Raw genomic sequence first — 16752 nt, forward strand, 5'->3', positions numbered from 1 at the left:
TTTATTTTTAATTTTTTTTTTTTAATGTTTATTTATTTTTGAGAGGGAGAGAGACAGAGTGTGAGCAGGGGAGGGGCAAAGAGAGAGAGAGACACAGAATCCGAAGCAGGCTCCAGGCTCCGAGCTGTCAGCACAGAGCCTGACATGGGGCTCGAACTCACGAACCGTAAGATCATGACCTGAGCCGAAGTCAGATGCTTAACCGACTGAGCCACCCAGACGCCCCTCTTTTTTTTTTTTTAATGTTTATTTTTGAGAGAGAGAGAGAGAGAGAGAGAGAGAGAGAGAGAGAGAGAGAGAGAACATGAACAAGTTGGGGAGGGGCAGTGAGAGGCAGAGACCATAGAATCTGAAGCAGGTTCCAGGCTGAGCTGTCAGCAAAGAGCCCGGTGTGGGGCTCAAACTCACGAGCTGTGAGAGCATGACCTGAGCTGAAGTCGGATGCCCAACCGACTGAGCCACCCAGGCACCCCCAACTTGGTTTATTCCTTGTCCAAAAAGCCCAACACCCCCCTTGCCCCAAGGACAGATGAGAAACAGCTTGGCAATCACACATCTGGGGGCTGGATTTCTGATTTTGTCGGTCTTTTTGGAGAAGGACAATGGCAGAAGCCAGGGCATGTACTTCACTGAGGTAATCGTCCAGACAGCTTGCAGAACGTTATAAATGCACCAATGGGAGAGAAAGGGAAGTGGGGTGGGGGTGAAAGAGAGCCATGGTCACCAAGGCAACTGAGTTCATCCATATGTTGACTCAGGAATTGCAGGAAATTCTAGTTTTTGAGGTTTCTTCCTATCAGAATATTTCCTACATCTTCCTGGAGAGTAGACCTAAATCCAGAAGCTGTATAGTATCACTACCTTTGCCTAGAAATCTCAACCCCGCATCTCTACATACCTCTTCCTTCCTTTTCTCCAAAGAAGAGACTATGGTATTCTTCCTTCTCTTAAAGGAGTTTTTTTTTTTTTTTTTTTAAACTGATCCTTTAGAGGAGTTTAGTAAAAACTCCTAATAGTAAAAACAGGTCCTAATAGTAAAAACACTGGAATGGGAGTCAGGAACCCAATGTTCTCATTTACTGAATGACCTTGGGCAAGTCCTTTACCCTTTCTGGGCCTTAGGTTCCTCATATGTAAAGTGGGGGTAAGGGGGAGGGGTAGTGTTTGTGTTAGTGTGGTGAATATTCTGTGGCCTAGCTCACGCCGTCTCCATTCTACTCTTTTCCTAATTATAGAGGTTAAAAAGCTAAAAACCGAATTTCCCAGAATCCCTTGTGGATGGGTTTAGATATAGTTCAGGTTCTCCTAATTAGGAGCAAACTCGAGGTTAGATCAAAGTATGGCAGAAACCATATTTCTGTCTCCTTCACTTGTTTCTGCAGCAGCATTTTGGCTTCCTCTTCCAGTAAACTGGATGCTGGTTCTGGTGGCAGCAGCTGCTCCTTCTTGACTCCAGCTCACTGATCCCTGGATAGCAGACTTAGGGCATTTAATCTGATAGTGGCTCAAAGGTAGGAATTTCCTTCTGGAGGACAAGCCTAGAGCATGCTTCCTCAACCTTCCTAGCAAGTTTGTAAGCCCAATTCCCTGCATTAAATTCCTCTCTATTAAATATACCTAGGCCTAGGGTTCAGTGTAGAAACCACTTGATCTGACACAGGATTACCAGATGATCCCAAAAGAGTTGTTATGAAGGAGAGAGGAGAACAGAATTATTCACAAGGCCTACTCTCTGCTAAGCCAGCATCTTCTGGGGAAAATGGGCAAGATGGAGGAGCATTAGAGCATTAAAATACATTTGTCCAGAACAATCTCCTTCACTTCTTCCTTTCTTTAATTTTTTTTAACAACCTCCCTGCACTTTCTCCCTCCCACTCTAACCCTGGGGTGGGGGTGGGGGTGTTGAACTGCTTACACAGGACAGAAGGTTGAGTCAGCACATGCTTTCTTTCCATCTCTATACTCTCTGCAAGCTATTACTCTGCTGAGGATAGCATTACCTGCCCAACCCCATATAAGTATTCTCTGGATTTTAGAGGGGGGAGGTTTGGGCTAGAAAGGGCTACAAAGTGTCTTTGGCAGCAGCAGGAAATGCTTTTAAGCGCCAGGTAAAAAAAAGAACCAGTCCTGACAACCCTGTGCAGCTGAGGAGTGAAGACAAGTTTGGCTGCAAAAGATCCCAGCTCATCTTCTTATAGCAATTTCTGGTCTAAGCAATGAGCCACCAGCTTCCTGTAGCAAGACTGGGGACCAACTGAAGAACAAGGTCAAATCCAACAGGTACAGTATGCTTGGTGGGAAGGAGGTACTTCCTGCCAGTCCTCCACAGGGTACTGACCCCAGGAGCCATCACACTAGAAGTAAGGCTCAGTTAGTTTTCAGACTGAAGTTGTTCCGAAGAAAACAAAAGGTACTAGCAAGAGGAATCTGTGTGAGACACACAGGCAGGAAGCAGAGCTGAGCCACCAGCGACTAGAATAGAAACAGGAAATGGGCCCAGGAACAAGCATACAGTAATGTGCTGCAAGCAGCACAGGCTCCGGCAGGCACCAGGCAGTATCAGGGCCGGAGCAGCGTGACTGGGATGGAGAAGCAGATTGGCTAGCCCTGCCAGAGAACAGGCGTTCTAGAGAAGGGGCGGCTACTTGCACATGGTACACGCTGCTCTGAGCAGTCTGGGCAGATATGACGGAGGGGGTGGGGATTTCCTTTCTGAGACTTTTTGAGAGCACCTGGGCTACAATTCAAGGGGAGCAAGCACACACAGTCAGATATAAAGAAAACAGGTCACCAACCTCAGAAAAGCCCAGCTTCTCTGAGTACCGAAAGTGCTAGTGGCATTTTTGTCAGCCCCTTGAAAATAAGCCATCAAAAGCCTAGGCAAAAACTGTTGGCCTGTTTCCTTTCACCATGAAATGTGACAAAAGGCAACACAGTGTAAAATTTTAATCCTTCAAGCATTCCAATTTTTTTAAGCCTTCAGAGGATTTCTGTCACTCCCCCCAGTAAACACAGATGACAAAACGCTGGCCCTCGAGCTCACGTGGGCAGCAGGAGCCCAGGGCTGCTCAGCACAGGTGTACCGAGGAGCTGCCTCGCACAGGTGCTACACGCAGACCTGGTCCCTGAGCAGAGGTCCCAGGCCACCATGAAGAAATCAGGGGAAAAGTCCCAGAGAACGTATTGCAGCTAGGTTTTGAAGCCAAAGTAGGAGTTTGCCAGGCATTAAAGAGAGAGACAGGGAAGGTGACTGGGCAGTCGTCGGAAGCAAGAAGACACTGGCAGGAAGGACTGGGAGTTGTGAGGAGTTTGAGGCACACCTGAGTGGCTGGGGACGAGGCTACACAGGTATGCTGGGAGCTGTGGCTGGTCCCACAATGGGGTCTGGCCTGTAGGCATGGAGAGCCAGGGCCCCCAAAGCACCACAAAACAACGGGTGGTGGTCTTCCATTCCCACCCCACACACTCAGAGATTATTTACAGTTTACTGGACACAGTCAGTAAAATTCATGTATTCCAAAGTCCCCAAGCTTGACATTTCATTTGAAAATTTTACTCTCAGTTCTCAGGGTCTAACTCCTTGCTGCTGCTGCTGCTTCTTTTCTTTTAATGTTTATTTATTTATTTAGAGAGAGAGAAAGAAAGAGGCAGAGAGAGGCAGGAGAGACAGATTATCCCAAGAAGGCTCTGCACTGTCAGCATAGAGCCAGACTCAGGGCTCAATCTCAGGAACCATGAGATCATGACCTGAGCCAAAATCCAGAGTCAACCAGACGTTCAACCGACTGAGTTACTCAGGAGTCCCCCTAACTCCTTGTTTCTAAACCATTAGATAAATGAATCACCTGGGGATCTTGTTAACAGTGTTGGATTCAATAAAGCTGGGTGGGACCCAAGAACCTGCATTTCTAAGCAATTTCCCGGGTGATGCCTGTGTTGCTAGATACAGGACCACATTTTTTCAGTAGCAAGGTTCTGATTAACATCACCATTAATCAGGACACTGTTCTCTAAGAAGAAAGGCACAGACAGGGTTTGCTCCCATCTAAGTCAAGGGGAACAAAAGAACCAAATTTGAGTCAACTTCCCACTGTTTGAGGCGATTCCCTAGTTGGTTACTTCCTCCAGCAACCCTGCGCCCTATCAATTTGGGCATGTTCCCTCTCCCACCCCTCCCTGCCCCCCCCAGCTGCCCTTTTCACGACTCGTCTGTGCTCCATGACAAGGAGGTCTGGAAAAACAGAAGTGAAATGGCAATTCTTTCAGGACAAGCCTGGTAAATGTTAAACGACAAAGGGGTTGAGGCTTCTGGTTAAACTTGAAGAGAGAAATTCAGATTCTCCAAGCCTTTCTTCTGCTGTGTGGGATGCTACAGGAAAGATTTCATCTGAAATACCAGAGAGAGCTGGATTCAAATCCTAGTTCTGACCCTTAGTTTCTTCTAACATAAAAAAGGAGTGGTTACTCATTACATTTCAATTCCTGCTCTTCTAGGAGGATTGGTATTGCCTATAGCTCCTTTCCTGGCCTCACTCCTACCGTCTTAAGATCTGGATGCTACAGAAACAACGTAGTTCCCTCCCATTTCTTCTTTCTAGATCACTGTAACCCAAGCTCCCAACAGTCTTGACAGTAGTAAAACATGAGTGCTAATAGCTGTAGTGTTAATAAGTAAAGTCTTAAAAAGGGCTTGAAAACCCAGGTGATTAAAAAAAAAAATCTGTACATAACTTAACAGACATTAAAAATCCTAATCCTGGGGCGCCTGGGTGGCGCAGTCGGTTAGGCGTCCGACTTCAGCCAGGTCACGATCTCTCGGTCTGTGAGTTCGAGCCCCGCGTCGGGCTCTGGCCTGATGGCTCAGAGCCTGGAGCCTGTTTCCGATTCTGTGTCTCCCTCTCTCTCTGCCCCTCCCCCGTTCATGCTCTGTCTCTCTCGGTCCCAAAAATAAATAAAAAACGTTGAAAAAAAAAATTAAAAAAAAAAAATCCTAATCCTATTCTCCACCTCATTCCCAGCATCCATAACCTCCATTCCTACCTAATGAGAAGAAACAAGTATGATCCAGCTCTTCAACACTGGCCTCTAAAACTTCTCCAGTCAAGGGTACAGTGTCCTTTGTGAGCTAACCCAGTGAGTGCCCTTGATGCCTTTTTTTTCACAACTCTTGAGAGATAAGTCTGTTTACACCCTCCTAATATTCTGCCAGCATCTTCAACCTTCTTCCTATCTACAGTATACACATGCGGGTCTTCACATGAAGTGGAGGAATTTGGGCTGATTCAGCTGTCACCGCCCCCACCCCCCAACACCTTTCAAGAGTGTTCTTTACCTTTATACCTTTCCCTGAATTTCCTTTTCCTCCAGCCCTCAGAAACCAGGTCCTCTCCACACCTAAAAAGGATCCCAATAACCTGCTTCATGACAGATCCCACTTTATATTCCTTGAAATATAAATTCGATGTGGACCATTCCCCCTCGCCTTTGGCTTCCATAAATATGACACAATCCTGGTCCTACTCAGAGCTCACCAGCTATCTGCTGGGCGCTTCTACCAGATGACTGCAGGCATTGTCCAGGGCTCCATCTGACTCCTCTCTCCGTAAGCCATGGGCTGGGAGGCCTCCTTCAGGCCACAGTTTAACTGTTAATCACTATACACACAGCTCTCCAATTCTATCTAGTCTCAGCTCTTTCCCAAGTTGCAGTCTCCTCTCTCCAATTAGCAACTCAGCATATGTTTTTGTCTTGTTTTTTAAGTAGGCTCCACACCCAACGTGGAGCTTGAATTCACCATCCTGAGATCAAGAGTAGGATGCTCTGGGTGGCTCAGTTGGCTAAGTGTCTGACTCTTGGGTTTCAGCTCAGGTCATGATCTCATGGTTTCATGGGTTCGAGCCCCATGCCAGGGTCTGCACTGACAGTGCGGAGCCTGCTTGGGATTCTCTGTCTCCCTCTCTCTCTCTCTCTGCCCCTCCCCCAACTCACACTGTCTCTCTCAAAATAAATAACTTAAAAAAGAAAAAAAAAAAAAGAGTAGGATACTCTATCGACTGAGTCAGACAGGCACCCATAAGTATTTTTTTTTTAAGTTTCACTATATGGAACTTAACTTCTCCCCCAAAATGAGTTTTCCTTTTAACTTTTCCGTCAACGAGATCTTTCTCCTCACCCCCTTCAAGATCATTAAATTTTCTACCCAGTAGAAGCCACTTTCTCTCAGATCTATACATTTTTTCCTGCGTACCTCATAAATGGGACTAGTTGGCTATGCAAATGAGACAAAGGAGCACAACTCCACACCTCTCACCAGAATTTTTTCAACAGTTTAACTGCTGCCCTTGCTTCCAGACTCTCCCCTTTTCAAACCACACTATACACGAGTGGATTATTTTTTATAACATTAGTTTTATCACGTTACTGCTCTAATTCCATATCTAGTCTGCAGGCCTGTAAGATCAAATCCAAATGGCTTACTTGGCCCACCAGGGTCCTAATCCCTTTAATCTAGCTTTCCTTCCTGTTACTGTCCACCCCCTGGAAGCTGGATCCTGACCAGCCCCCTAATATCATCTATACTATACCCCACCCCCACCTGGCCTCTGCTCAGGCTATACTTTTCTTTTTTAACCACCCAAGTATCTCCATATCTAGGTCATTCTAAACTTCTGCCATGATGTCTTCCCTCAACTATGTAGACATAATGACCACTGACTTAACCAAACTTGGCAGTATCCATTATGACATTCAGGTATACATTCTTCTACCTGTTTTACTAATGAAACAGAGAAGGATCCTTGAGGGTAGCAACCACGTCATATTCAGAATCACAGGCTGCCTCAGAAGTCATCAAAGTCATCAAAGTCTAACCCTTGTCTAATGCCTGTCTGCCTTCTATAGAATGCCCACAGCAAACAGTGTGCTAGCTTTTACTCCAGGGACAGGAAACTTACTCACTTTTTTTTTTTTTTTTTTTAATATTCTCATCCTCCAGATCACAAAAGAACTTGAATGTCACACTTGGCCTTAAACCTACAGGCAACAGGTAGCCAGAGACTTTTATTTATTTATTTATTTATTTTAATTTTTTTTTTTCAACGTTTATTTATTTTTGGGACAGAGAGAGACAGAGCATGAACGGGAGAGGGGCAGAGAGAGAGGGAGACACAGAATCAGAAACAGGCTCCAGGCTCTGAGCCATCAGCCCAGAGCCCGACGCGGGGCTCGAACTCACGGACCGTGAGATCGTGACCTGGCTGAAGTCGGACGCTTAACCGACTGCGCCACCCAGGCGCCCCTAGCCAGAGACTTTTAAAGCAGTAATGTTAACTTGCCAGATTTGACTTTTTAAGATGATTACAATGACAGACTTGGAAGGAAAAGAAGTAGAACAGCTGGGAGTCTGGGGGGAAGACACTAGGTGAGAAGAAACAGGGGACTTAAAAAAAAAAAAAAAAAGGCAATGGGTAGGACGGGGGAAACCAGATCCAAAAGCCATTTCTGAGGTAGACTGGGATTTGGTGGCCAACTTCTAGAAGGGCTTCAGTGACGAGTGCCACAGAGCGGAGAACTCCCAGGGTGGTGTTGGCAGTGCAAGGGATGCCCTACCCCAGGAATAGACTGCACTGAGCCCACAACTGTGGGCAGACTATTTCTCCCAAGTCTCTTTTCTCTCCACCTTTTTCAAGTCACAGCCTTCCCCTCCAGATCACCAAGAGTCAAACTACAGTTTAAGTCACCACTGTTATTCAAGTTACCATTGTGGCTTCCTAGTCTTTTGATTTTTTTCTTCCCCTTTCGAAGGGCTACCTAAGCTCACTATTATTCAAGTATGGTTTTTAGAACTCTAGCACCACCTGAGAGCTTGCCAGAAACGAAAACTGTTAGGTCCCACTCTACACCCAGAATCTCTGGGTAGAGGTCAGTAATCTGTGTTTTAATTAATCTCCAGATGATTCTTAGTGCATGCTAAAGTTTGAGAAGCACTGATCTAGCTAACCTTTCTAGATCTGGATTTTCAATTCTATATCTATTTTCCACCGCTGAATGCAAATTGTATTCCAAGTAAAATTTCAAGACTAAAATGTAAATTTACAAATGTGCCTCAGTAAGAAAAAAAATTGGGAAGCTTCTCTAGGGAAACCACATACACTTGAATGAATCACTTAAACAGAAGCTTTCATTTATTTATTTTTTTTTTTTAAGTTTTTATTTATTTTTGAGACAGAGACAGAGCATGAGCAGGGAAGGGGCAGAGAGAGAGAGGGAGACACAGAATCTGAAGCAAGCTCCAGGCTCTGAGCTGTCAGCACAGAGCCCAACGCGGGGCTTGAACTCAGACTGCGAGATCATGACCTGAGCCGAAGTTGGACGCTCAACCGACTGAGCCACCCAGGCACCCCAAACAGAAGCTTTTAAAGCTGCAACTCCGGGGCGCCTGGGTGGCGCAGTCGGTTAAGCATCCGACTTCAGTCAGGTCACAATCTCGCGGTCCGGGAGTTCGAGCCCCGCGTCAGGCTCTGGGCTGATGGCTCAGAGCCTGGAGCCTGTTTCCGATTCTGTGTCTCCCTCTCTCTCTGCCCCTCCCCCGTTCATGCTCTGTCTCTCTCTGTCCCAAAAATAAATAAACATTGAAAAAAAAAAAAAAAAGCTGCAACTCCAAGCCATTCCCAGAAATGATTATAATCAAAAGTCAGATACCAATTTTCAGACGAGACCCTTAAAGATTTTGCCCCAAACTAAAGAAACCCCAAACAAACCCATTTTGTTTGCTTGTTCACCCATCCCTTACAAGAACCTTCTTGTCTTTTTTTTAATGTTTATTTATTTTTCAGAGAGAGAGAGAGAAAAAAAAACAACAACAACAACAAACAGCGGGGGAGGGGCAAAGAGAAAGAGGGAGACACAGAATCTGAATCAGGCTCCAGGCTCTGAGTTGTCAGCACAGAGCCTAATGTGGGGCTCAAAACCATGAACCGTGAGATCATGCCCTGAGCCAAAGTCATATGCTTAACCAACTGAGCCACCCAGGCACCCCAAGAACCTTCTTACCATAAGGTGAAGTAGTTGCTATTTTACAAGACAGATGACAAACCCTAACCCCATTTCTTCCTAAGGCCACTGTCAGGAAGCACAAATAAATTAATCCACCCTCTACCATGGAGTTTGGGCTTTCCTGTAACAGGTTGTGATACCTGCCTTGCCCTAGTAGTGAAAACAACAATCTTATAATATGGTCAAGCTGTCCCCTGTCAGACATACACTTTGTGAATGAACAATGTAATAGATGCTGCTCAGTGGAGCCTACTTTATGCCAGGCACTAGGATGCCAAGGAACAAGACAGTCAGCCCTCATGAGTTTGTGTTAAATAAGTAACACTTATTTAAATTTGAAATTACACTTGAGAAAGATACTGACGAAAAAACATGGGTGCTAAGACAGTCTATTTTAGCAAAGGAACCTGACACAGTTTGGATTAGTGGATTTCTACCAGGGCTGCAAATCACAGTCACCTGGGACAGGCCCCACCCCCTGCCAAACAATTCAGAACTCTGAACCCTGGCCACTGGATTTTAAAGATCATTTGTTCCCCAGGCATTTCTGACATGCAGCCAAGGTAGAGAACCACTGGTCTGGGGCATCATGTGATAGATATTAGGGGTAGATAGGTCATTAACACAGTGCCTGCCCTCCAGAAGCTTACCATCAAGTGGAAGAGACCCAAGTAAGTAGAGGTATCAGCAAATTGCTCTAGTGACATGAAGGAAAGAAACCTCAGATATTGGACAGTGTTTCCCTTGGTACAAGGATGGGGAAGCGATCTCAGAGAGCTATATAAGGTGCTTTTACCTATGTCAGCAAGGTTTGCTTGCTAACGATGGGTCCTCAGGCTGAATCATTCTTTGTATCTTTTAATTTTTTTTAGTGTTTATTTATTTTTGAAAGAGACAGACAGACAGACAGACAGTGAGCAGGGAAGGGTCAGAGAAAGGGAGACACAGAATCGGAAGCAGGCTCCAGGCTCTGAGCTGTCAGCACAGAGCTTGGTGTGGGGCTCAAACTCACAAAACTGCGAGATCATGACCTGAGCCGAAGTTGGACACTTAACCGACTGAGCCACCCAGGAGCCCCTCTTTGTATCTTTAATAGGTCTTAAATATTGCAGAGTTGTTTCATTCATTCATTCATTCATTCATTTATTTAGCATTTATTCATTTTTGAGAGACAGAAACAGAGCGTGAGTGGAGGAGGGGCAGAGAGAGAGGGAGACACAGAAGGCTCTGAGCTGTCAGCACAGAGCCCAATGCGGGGCTCAAACTCGTGAACTGCAAGATCATGACCTGAGCCAAGGTCAGACACTTAACCGACTGAGCCACCCAGGTGCCCCTGTTTTTTGTTTTTTAAATAAAAACTGACTTCAGTCCGTGAGGGCATCGCAGAAGTTATTTAAGCTGAGTTTTGACACTTGATTAGGAAGGAGTTTTCTGAGGAAATAATCTTAAATATGTAGTCTGAAATATGAACAAGAATTAGGAGGAAATGTGTATTAGGCAAGGGAAGGGTCTGTGCAAAGGTCCAGAAGCAGAAAAAAGCATGGGGCCTTATAAAAACTGAGAGGAAGTCGACAGCAAGGCAAAGAGCAAAAAAAAGGATGAAACAGAAGTTCTCAAAGTGCCATCCCTGATCTAGCAGCATCAAGTGATTTGTTAGAAATGCAAGGTCTCAGGCCTCATTCCAGATCTAAATCAGAAGCAGGGGGCAGCCTATGTAATATTAAGGATTTTGGATTTTATTCTAAGATTAATGAAAAATAACTGAGAGGTTTTAAATAGAGGGATAACATAATCAGGATAATAGCAGCTAAATGGTCTGGCATTAATAGCTGAGCAAAAACTCCTCAAAATCTAATTTTTGTAATAATCAGGATCAGAAACCATAATGAGTCTTTAAATCAAGGGTCACAATCATAATGCTTTTAAGGCTAAGTGGGTAAGGTGAATGAGCGAAGAGGGTGATGTGGAAAACTGGAAAGGCTGCCCTCCAGTCAGCTGCTAGCTACTGTTCTGGAGCCACACACAAAGAGGTGCCCCCTAGACATCTGCTGAGTGAAGGAATACACTGGGAAACCTAGGGATCCCTGACACAACCGCTTAAGAAAAGAGAGGGCCCCTTCTAGGGAATCCCAACTTCTCCTTTCTTCAGATGTGACGGTTTCCCAGCCTGGCTAGGCAAATCTGGCATCAAACCAAAATTTCAAAGAATAACCACCTTTTGTTTCTTAGTCCAAGTAGCAGAGGGATAAAAAGCAATTCAACAAACAAGATGCCAATAACCCAGCCAGCTCACCTCCCACATAGAGCTTCTACCAGAGAGCAAATGACCCATTTGGATGAATCTATAGTAGAAGCCTGAGCTTGGGAATGCTGCTTGTGATAGGCTGCCCAGGAACAATCCTCCCCTGGGCCCACAAAGCTGCCAGCACCCTCCCTTCAGCAGGTCAAATCAGAAGCTCTGGCTCAAGGCTCTCAACCGTTAGAAGACATGCAACATGTTTGTATGCTAGGCTTCCCAGGACTAAAAAACAACAAATACAGTTCTGTTCAAAGCTTACTAGGAGCAAGCAGAAACTTTTTGACGGGGAGCAACTTAAAGCACCGGCAAAAACCCACTGATTTGGTTTCTTGCCACAGTAGCACCTCACCAAGATTTACCTACAGACCACAGATGATGAGGGAGTGGTTACACATTTCTGACTGAATCAGGTTAAAAAACACGTTCCAGTGAGGTTCAGGATGCAGAAAAGGATTGCGACAGACGTTTGTGAAAAGGGAACAAAAAGGGACTGCCTTATTCAGACACATCCTCACCCAGTTCCTCAACTGAGAAAGTCAAGGGTCTCAGACTCCCATCTGACAGTGGCTACTTGTCCTGGCCTGGGATGCCTGCACAGCAGGTACCCAGGGACTCCGCAGATCTTGCCCTACTCAGGTCATGGCTCAGAGATCTTCAGGGGAAGCCCTGAGAGGCTTCATGATGAACAGAGTTCCTGCTTCCTACCTCTTCCTTAAAGATCCAGAAACCATTTTCTCCCAAGTCAGAATAACTGAAGAGACAGGCTTCAAATCTGAGTAGAATCAAAATTTCAAAAGACTTTTATCTAGATACATGTGGCTGAATTCCTATTTACTAATAACTGAAGCACGATTTGCCATGGAGGGTTTCATACCTACTGTCTTAACTAGATTTCAGAGCAGCCCATTTTATTCCTGTGCCCAGATTAATTTTCAGAGTCTCACTGACTTGCCTACATATAGCACCAGAGCTAAGATCTGGGGCAAATGTTCCCAGAACCAGTCTACTGTTAACTAGTTGGTGCCGTCTCTCAGGTATCATGTAGAGTCTCTATGCCCTCAGAAGTGACGATGATCATATCTGACATTTATGTAGGGTCAGATATTCATAAGCACTCTATTTTAACTTATCTCACGTTAGTAACCACCCCACAAAGTGGGTACTTTAAGGTTCATTTTACAGATGCAAAAACTAAGGCATGGCAAGGTTAAGTGACTTGCCCAAGGCTACAGTTAGTGGCAGAGTCAAAAGGTAGACTGAGGAACAATGGCTCCACAGCCCAAGCTCTTCATCAGCAGACTGTACTGCTGTTCTCAGGATACAGTCGGTCCATCCATAAACACCAATCAAGCATCTGGGCACCAAGCACTTAACTAGACAAAAGCACCTATTCACACAAAACAACCAGAAAAACTACTTTTACTCAGTCTATGCTCAATGCAATAATCCATGCTGAATGCACCCCCAGATCATACTTCCTAGCTAAACATTGAAACAAAAACCTAAAAATTAAGCCCTGAAAAGTAAGGTGAAAACATCCCTGAGACTTCTCTCCCCTTTGGTGGAGAGCACATAGTGCTTCCAACATCTTCATCATCTCTGTCCCTCACCTGGCCCATGCCGCAGAGTCCAAGATTTAAAAAACAAAACCCCAAACCAAAAAAACTCTAAATAGAGATCACAAACTTATTCTCCAGGCAGGGAGCCAAAACAGACATTCCACAAGGTCAGTCCATAAATTCCTATTTAGAATTTTCAACCTGAATTCAAGGAATAGCTCATTGTTTATTTAGGTCATACCACCAAAACACCCAACCAGAAACCAGTTTTCTTTGCTTTCCTCTCTGCCCCAACATCTTTTAGAGGTTGGCAAGAATACTCACAGGCAAGCTTGAGGGTCTTGACTGAAGACTCAAGTTCATATCTTCTTGCCCTCCCTTACTGGAGGTCATTGAGGGGGCTGAGGATGCCTGAGACCCAAATGAATCTTGAGATAACTCCTAAAATAAGAAAACAAAAGCTGTGAAGGCCTGGTACTGATAAACCAGGCAAGCTTGCTTCATGGTTAATGGGCTATGGGGCTGTCTCACAGAGAGCCAGTGAGAGCAAGAAACTGCCCAATTGCCCGCAATATTATCTGAAGGCAGAAAAATACAAGGTGTGGCTCTTAAGACACATGTCAAGGAGCACCAGGTGATGTACGGAATTGATGAATCGCTATTAATATACACTTGAAACTAATAGAACACTGTGAACTAATTGGAATTAAAAAAATAAAGTTGTTGGTTGGATTAAAAAAAAAAGGACTTGTCAAAATGGATGTAAGACTCTTTCTGAATGGCACTGCTGACCATTTATCACCACAGAGTGTTGTTTCTTCGAGTTAAATGTTGAAGTATGGCTAACTATAATTTTATGTATCAAGGAATGAGACTAATTAAAAAAAAAAATCCCTCCGCATTAAAATGAGTCCTGCTGGGGCGCCTGGGTGGCGCAGTCGGTTAAGCATCCGACTTCAGCTCAGGTCACGATCTCGCGGTCCGTGAGTTCGAGCCCCGCGTCAGGCTCTGGGCTGATGGCTCGGAGCCTGGAGCCTGTTTCCGATTCTGTGTCTCCCTCTCTCTCTGCCCCTCCCCCATTCATGCTCTGTCTCTCTCTGTCCCAAAAATAAATAAACGTTAAAAAAAAATAAAATAAAATAAAAAAAAATAAAATGAGTCCTGCTTCCTTCAAAGACATTGCCTTAGGATGAGATATTCATTCCAATAATGCTATCAATGCACAGAATCTTTAGTGGATCTGTCACCACTCGGTCACTTCTTCTCTTTTTTGCTTTTTAAAGAATAAAACCCAAATTGTTATTTTTAAGCTTTATCACCTACCTTGTTCACAGACATGACTACAAATGAATGTTAGCTATTTCCTAAAATCAAATCCACCTTCAACAAATGAAAGGACTCGCCACCATGGAGAATATTCTAAGCTATGTGATGTCAGCTCTGATGGCAGTTTCAAATGAAGGGGTCCGAAATACCTTGAGCAATAGCAGAATGTAATGGCAGTTGGAATGAATGTACAGTACAGCCTCCCAAAGCAACTGTTTTTAAAAAAGACCAAACTCACTTAGATGTTCAAGTTCTGAACGCTAGTATAAAAAACAAACAAACAAAAAACAGTCCCGTTATCTTTAATTTCTTATCCGTCTATGCAACTTTCCATTGCCCTATTTCTTCATCAGTAAGGAAAGGTACAGGTTTTTATGCAGTTAAGGTTATGCCTTTATTAGTTCAATCAATCCAGTTAGCATGTTTACCCAGAGTTTAATTGGTTTTTAAGTGCACATTTGAGAACCAATTTGTATGGCAAAGTTCTCGGGACAACCAATCCCCGAGTTGCCTGTGGTCACATGTAGGGAAGGATGAAAGGCAGAGGTGCCTTACCTGCGGTGGAGGGAAGCGCTGCTGGGAATAGGCAGTTTGCTGGGACTGCTGAGACTGGGGCTGAGGGTACGCAGCCTGCTGGGAGAGCGTCGAGGAGGCTGGCTGCTGAGGTTGCTGCTGCTGGTAGGGAGACTGTGCCTGTGGCTGTGAGTAGGGGGGCTGGCTCTGGGGGTGCTGCTGCGTCGTGGATTGCTGGGAGGGGTATGGAGTCGGGGACTGCTGATGTGGAGGCTGGGATGGCTGCTGGGAATAGGGAGGCTGAGAAGATGGGAGCTGTGGCGGCTGAGACTGCGGCTGCTGCTGATAGGAAGGCTGGGCGTGAGGGTTCTGGGATGGTGGCTGCTGGGAGTAGGGTGGCTGCTGCTGCTGGGGGTGAGGACTTTGCTGGTTGTAATATGGAGTCTGGCCCTGTTGACCATACCCACTGGGGCCTTGTTGTCCATAAGGAGGAATCTGTAGGAAAGGAAAGGATACTTTTAGCACAGACTCTTCTGGATGAAGAAAGGTATTCTGTCAGAAGCTACGCCCTAAGGATGGGTATAGAAAGCAGGCAAGCCAAGCCTCCCACTTAGAAGGCCCATGGTTTCTCCTACCATCCCTCTCTCAACTGAGCCAGGAAGGACAGCCAAGCTGGGTTACTAGTTGGTTTGTTTACAAGTAGAATGCATTCATCCACAGAAAATTTACACTATTTAATATTTGAGCAACTTACAAGAGTTCAAGAGCAGCTGTTTTTACCAATGAACCTACTCTTTTTATCATGGCCTAGACTGTTTTTGTAAGTGCTAGGAATCTGCACCCTAGCCACAACGAATAGTCAACAGCAGCCTGGCTCAGCCAACTGAAAACTGGGTTTAGGGGCGCCTGGGTGGCGCAGTCGGTTAAGCGTCCGACTTCAGCCAGGTCACGATCTCGCGGTCCGTGAGTTCGAGCCCCGCGTCAGGCTCTGGGCTGATGGCTCAGAGCCTGGAGCCTGTTTCCGATTCTGTGTCTCCCTCTCTCTCTGCCCCTCCCCCGTTCATGCTCTGTCTCTCTCTGTCCCAAAAATAATAAAATAAAAAAAAATAAAAAAAAAAAAACGTTGAAAAAAAAAAAAAACAAAAAAAAAAAACTGGGTTTAGTCACCCAGACAGTGTGCAAATCTCTAAGCTACTCGGGCTCTCTTTTTCATTTAGTCTTCATTCAAAAAATATCTGAAAGCCTACCTGTTTACTTGTACTAGGCATGATTCTAGGCACTGGGGATATATTTGGTAAGCAGGCAAAACCAAAATACAACAAAAAACAACCAACCTAATAATATCTACCCATCTTTTCCTCTGTTTTCTCATTGGAAAAAAAATCCAAACAGAAGAAAACAAAATAAAACAAACAACAAAAAACCCCAAAGTGACAGTATCCTATTTTCTATATTTAAGAGCATACTTTAAAGTCTTAGAAGTAAAGTTAGGTTTTATATTCTGTCCATCACCATTTTCAGTATGAGTATTACTCAAATATAAATGATAGAAAATGCTGTCAAAACAAAAAAATGACAATAAAAAGATAATGGTGCAGATGGCCAGACAAGAGGAGATGAGGGAAATCTTAACATTTATAACAGCACTGTTAGCATCGTTATGGTTCGGTCTTCCCCTTCTCTTCTATTCCCAGTCCCTCCTAACCATTCATTTTGAATCAGCTATATGCTGAAGGCCTTGGGAAACGTGAAGGGTCTTTTCCATCCCCAGGGCTCAGGGCATGAGGGGCTTTTCTTGGTAGCTGTGGATAGGTGCCTAGCTGCTGCCTTTCTTCCCACCTTCCCAGAGATCACTACTCAGTGAATACAAGCAGGCCAGCCAGGTCAAAGAACACAGATCTGTACAGCCTGTGGCCAGGGAGTTTTCCTTCAAGCACACAGGGGATGGTACCCACAGCCTTGGCCTTGTAAGCAGCCTACTGGAGCCAACTGAGTTAGTTG

General features: G+C 44.9%; 1 protein-coding gene across 2 annotated transcripts in view; it reads right to left on the minus strand.

The window, feature by feature from the left end:
• ARID1A (AT-rich interaction domain 1A) overlaps positions 1 to 16752 on the minus strand; it is a 70876-nt gene that overhangs the window by 28229 nt on the left and 25895 nt on the right. For both annotated transcript variants that reach the window (XM_047085822.1, XM_047085821.1), the window contains exons 3-4: positions 14794 to 15246; positions 13237 to 13353 (exon numbers count right to left, since the gene is read on the minus strand). In XM_047085822.1, the coding sequence (XP_046941778.1) occupies positions 13237 to 13353; positions 14794 to 15246 (570 nt within the window). The remainder of the gene's footprint in view (positions 1 to 13236; positions 13354 to 14793; positions 15247 to 16752) is intronic.

This window comes from Lynx rufus, unplaced genomic scaffold (genome assembly GCF_022079265.1).
Source record: "Lynx rufus isolate CCGP_SWC_20201006 ecotype Redwood Valley unplaced genomic scaffold, mLynRuf1.p SCAF_2, whole genome shotgun sequence".
NCBI lineage: Eukaryota > Metazoa > Chordata > Mammalia > Carnivora > Felidae > Lynx > Lynx rufus.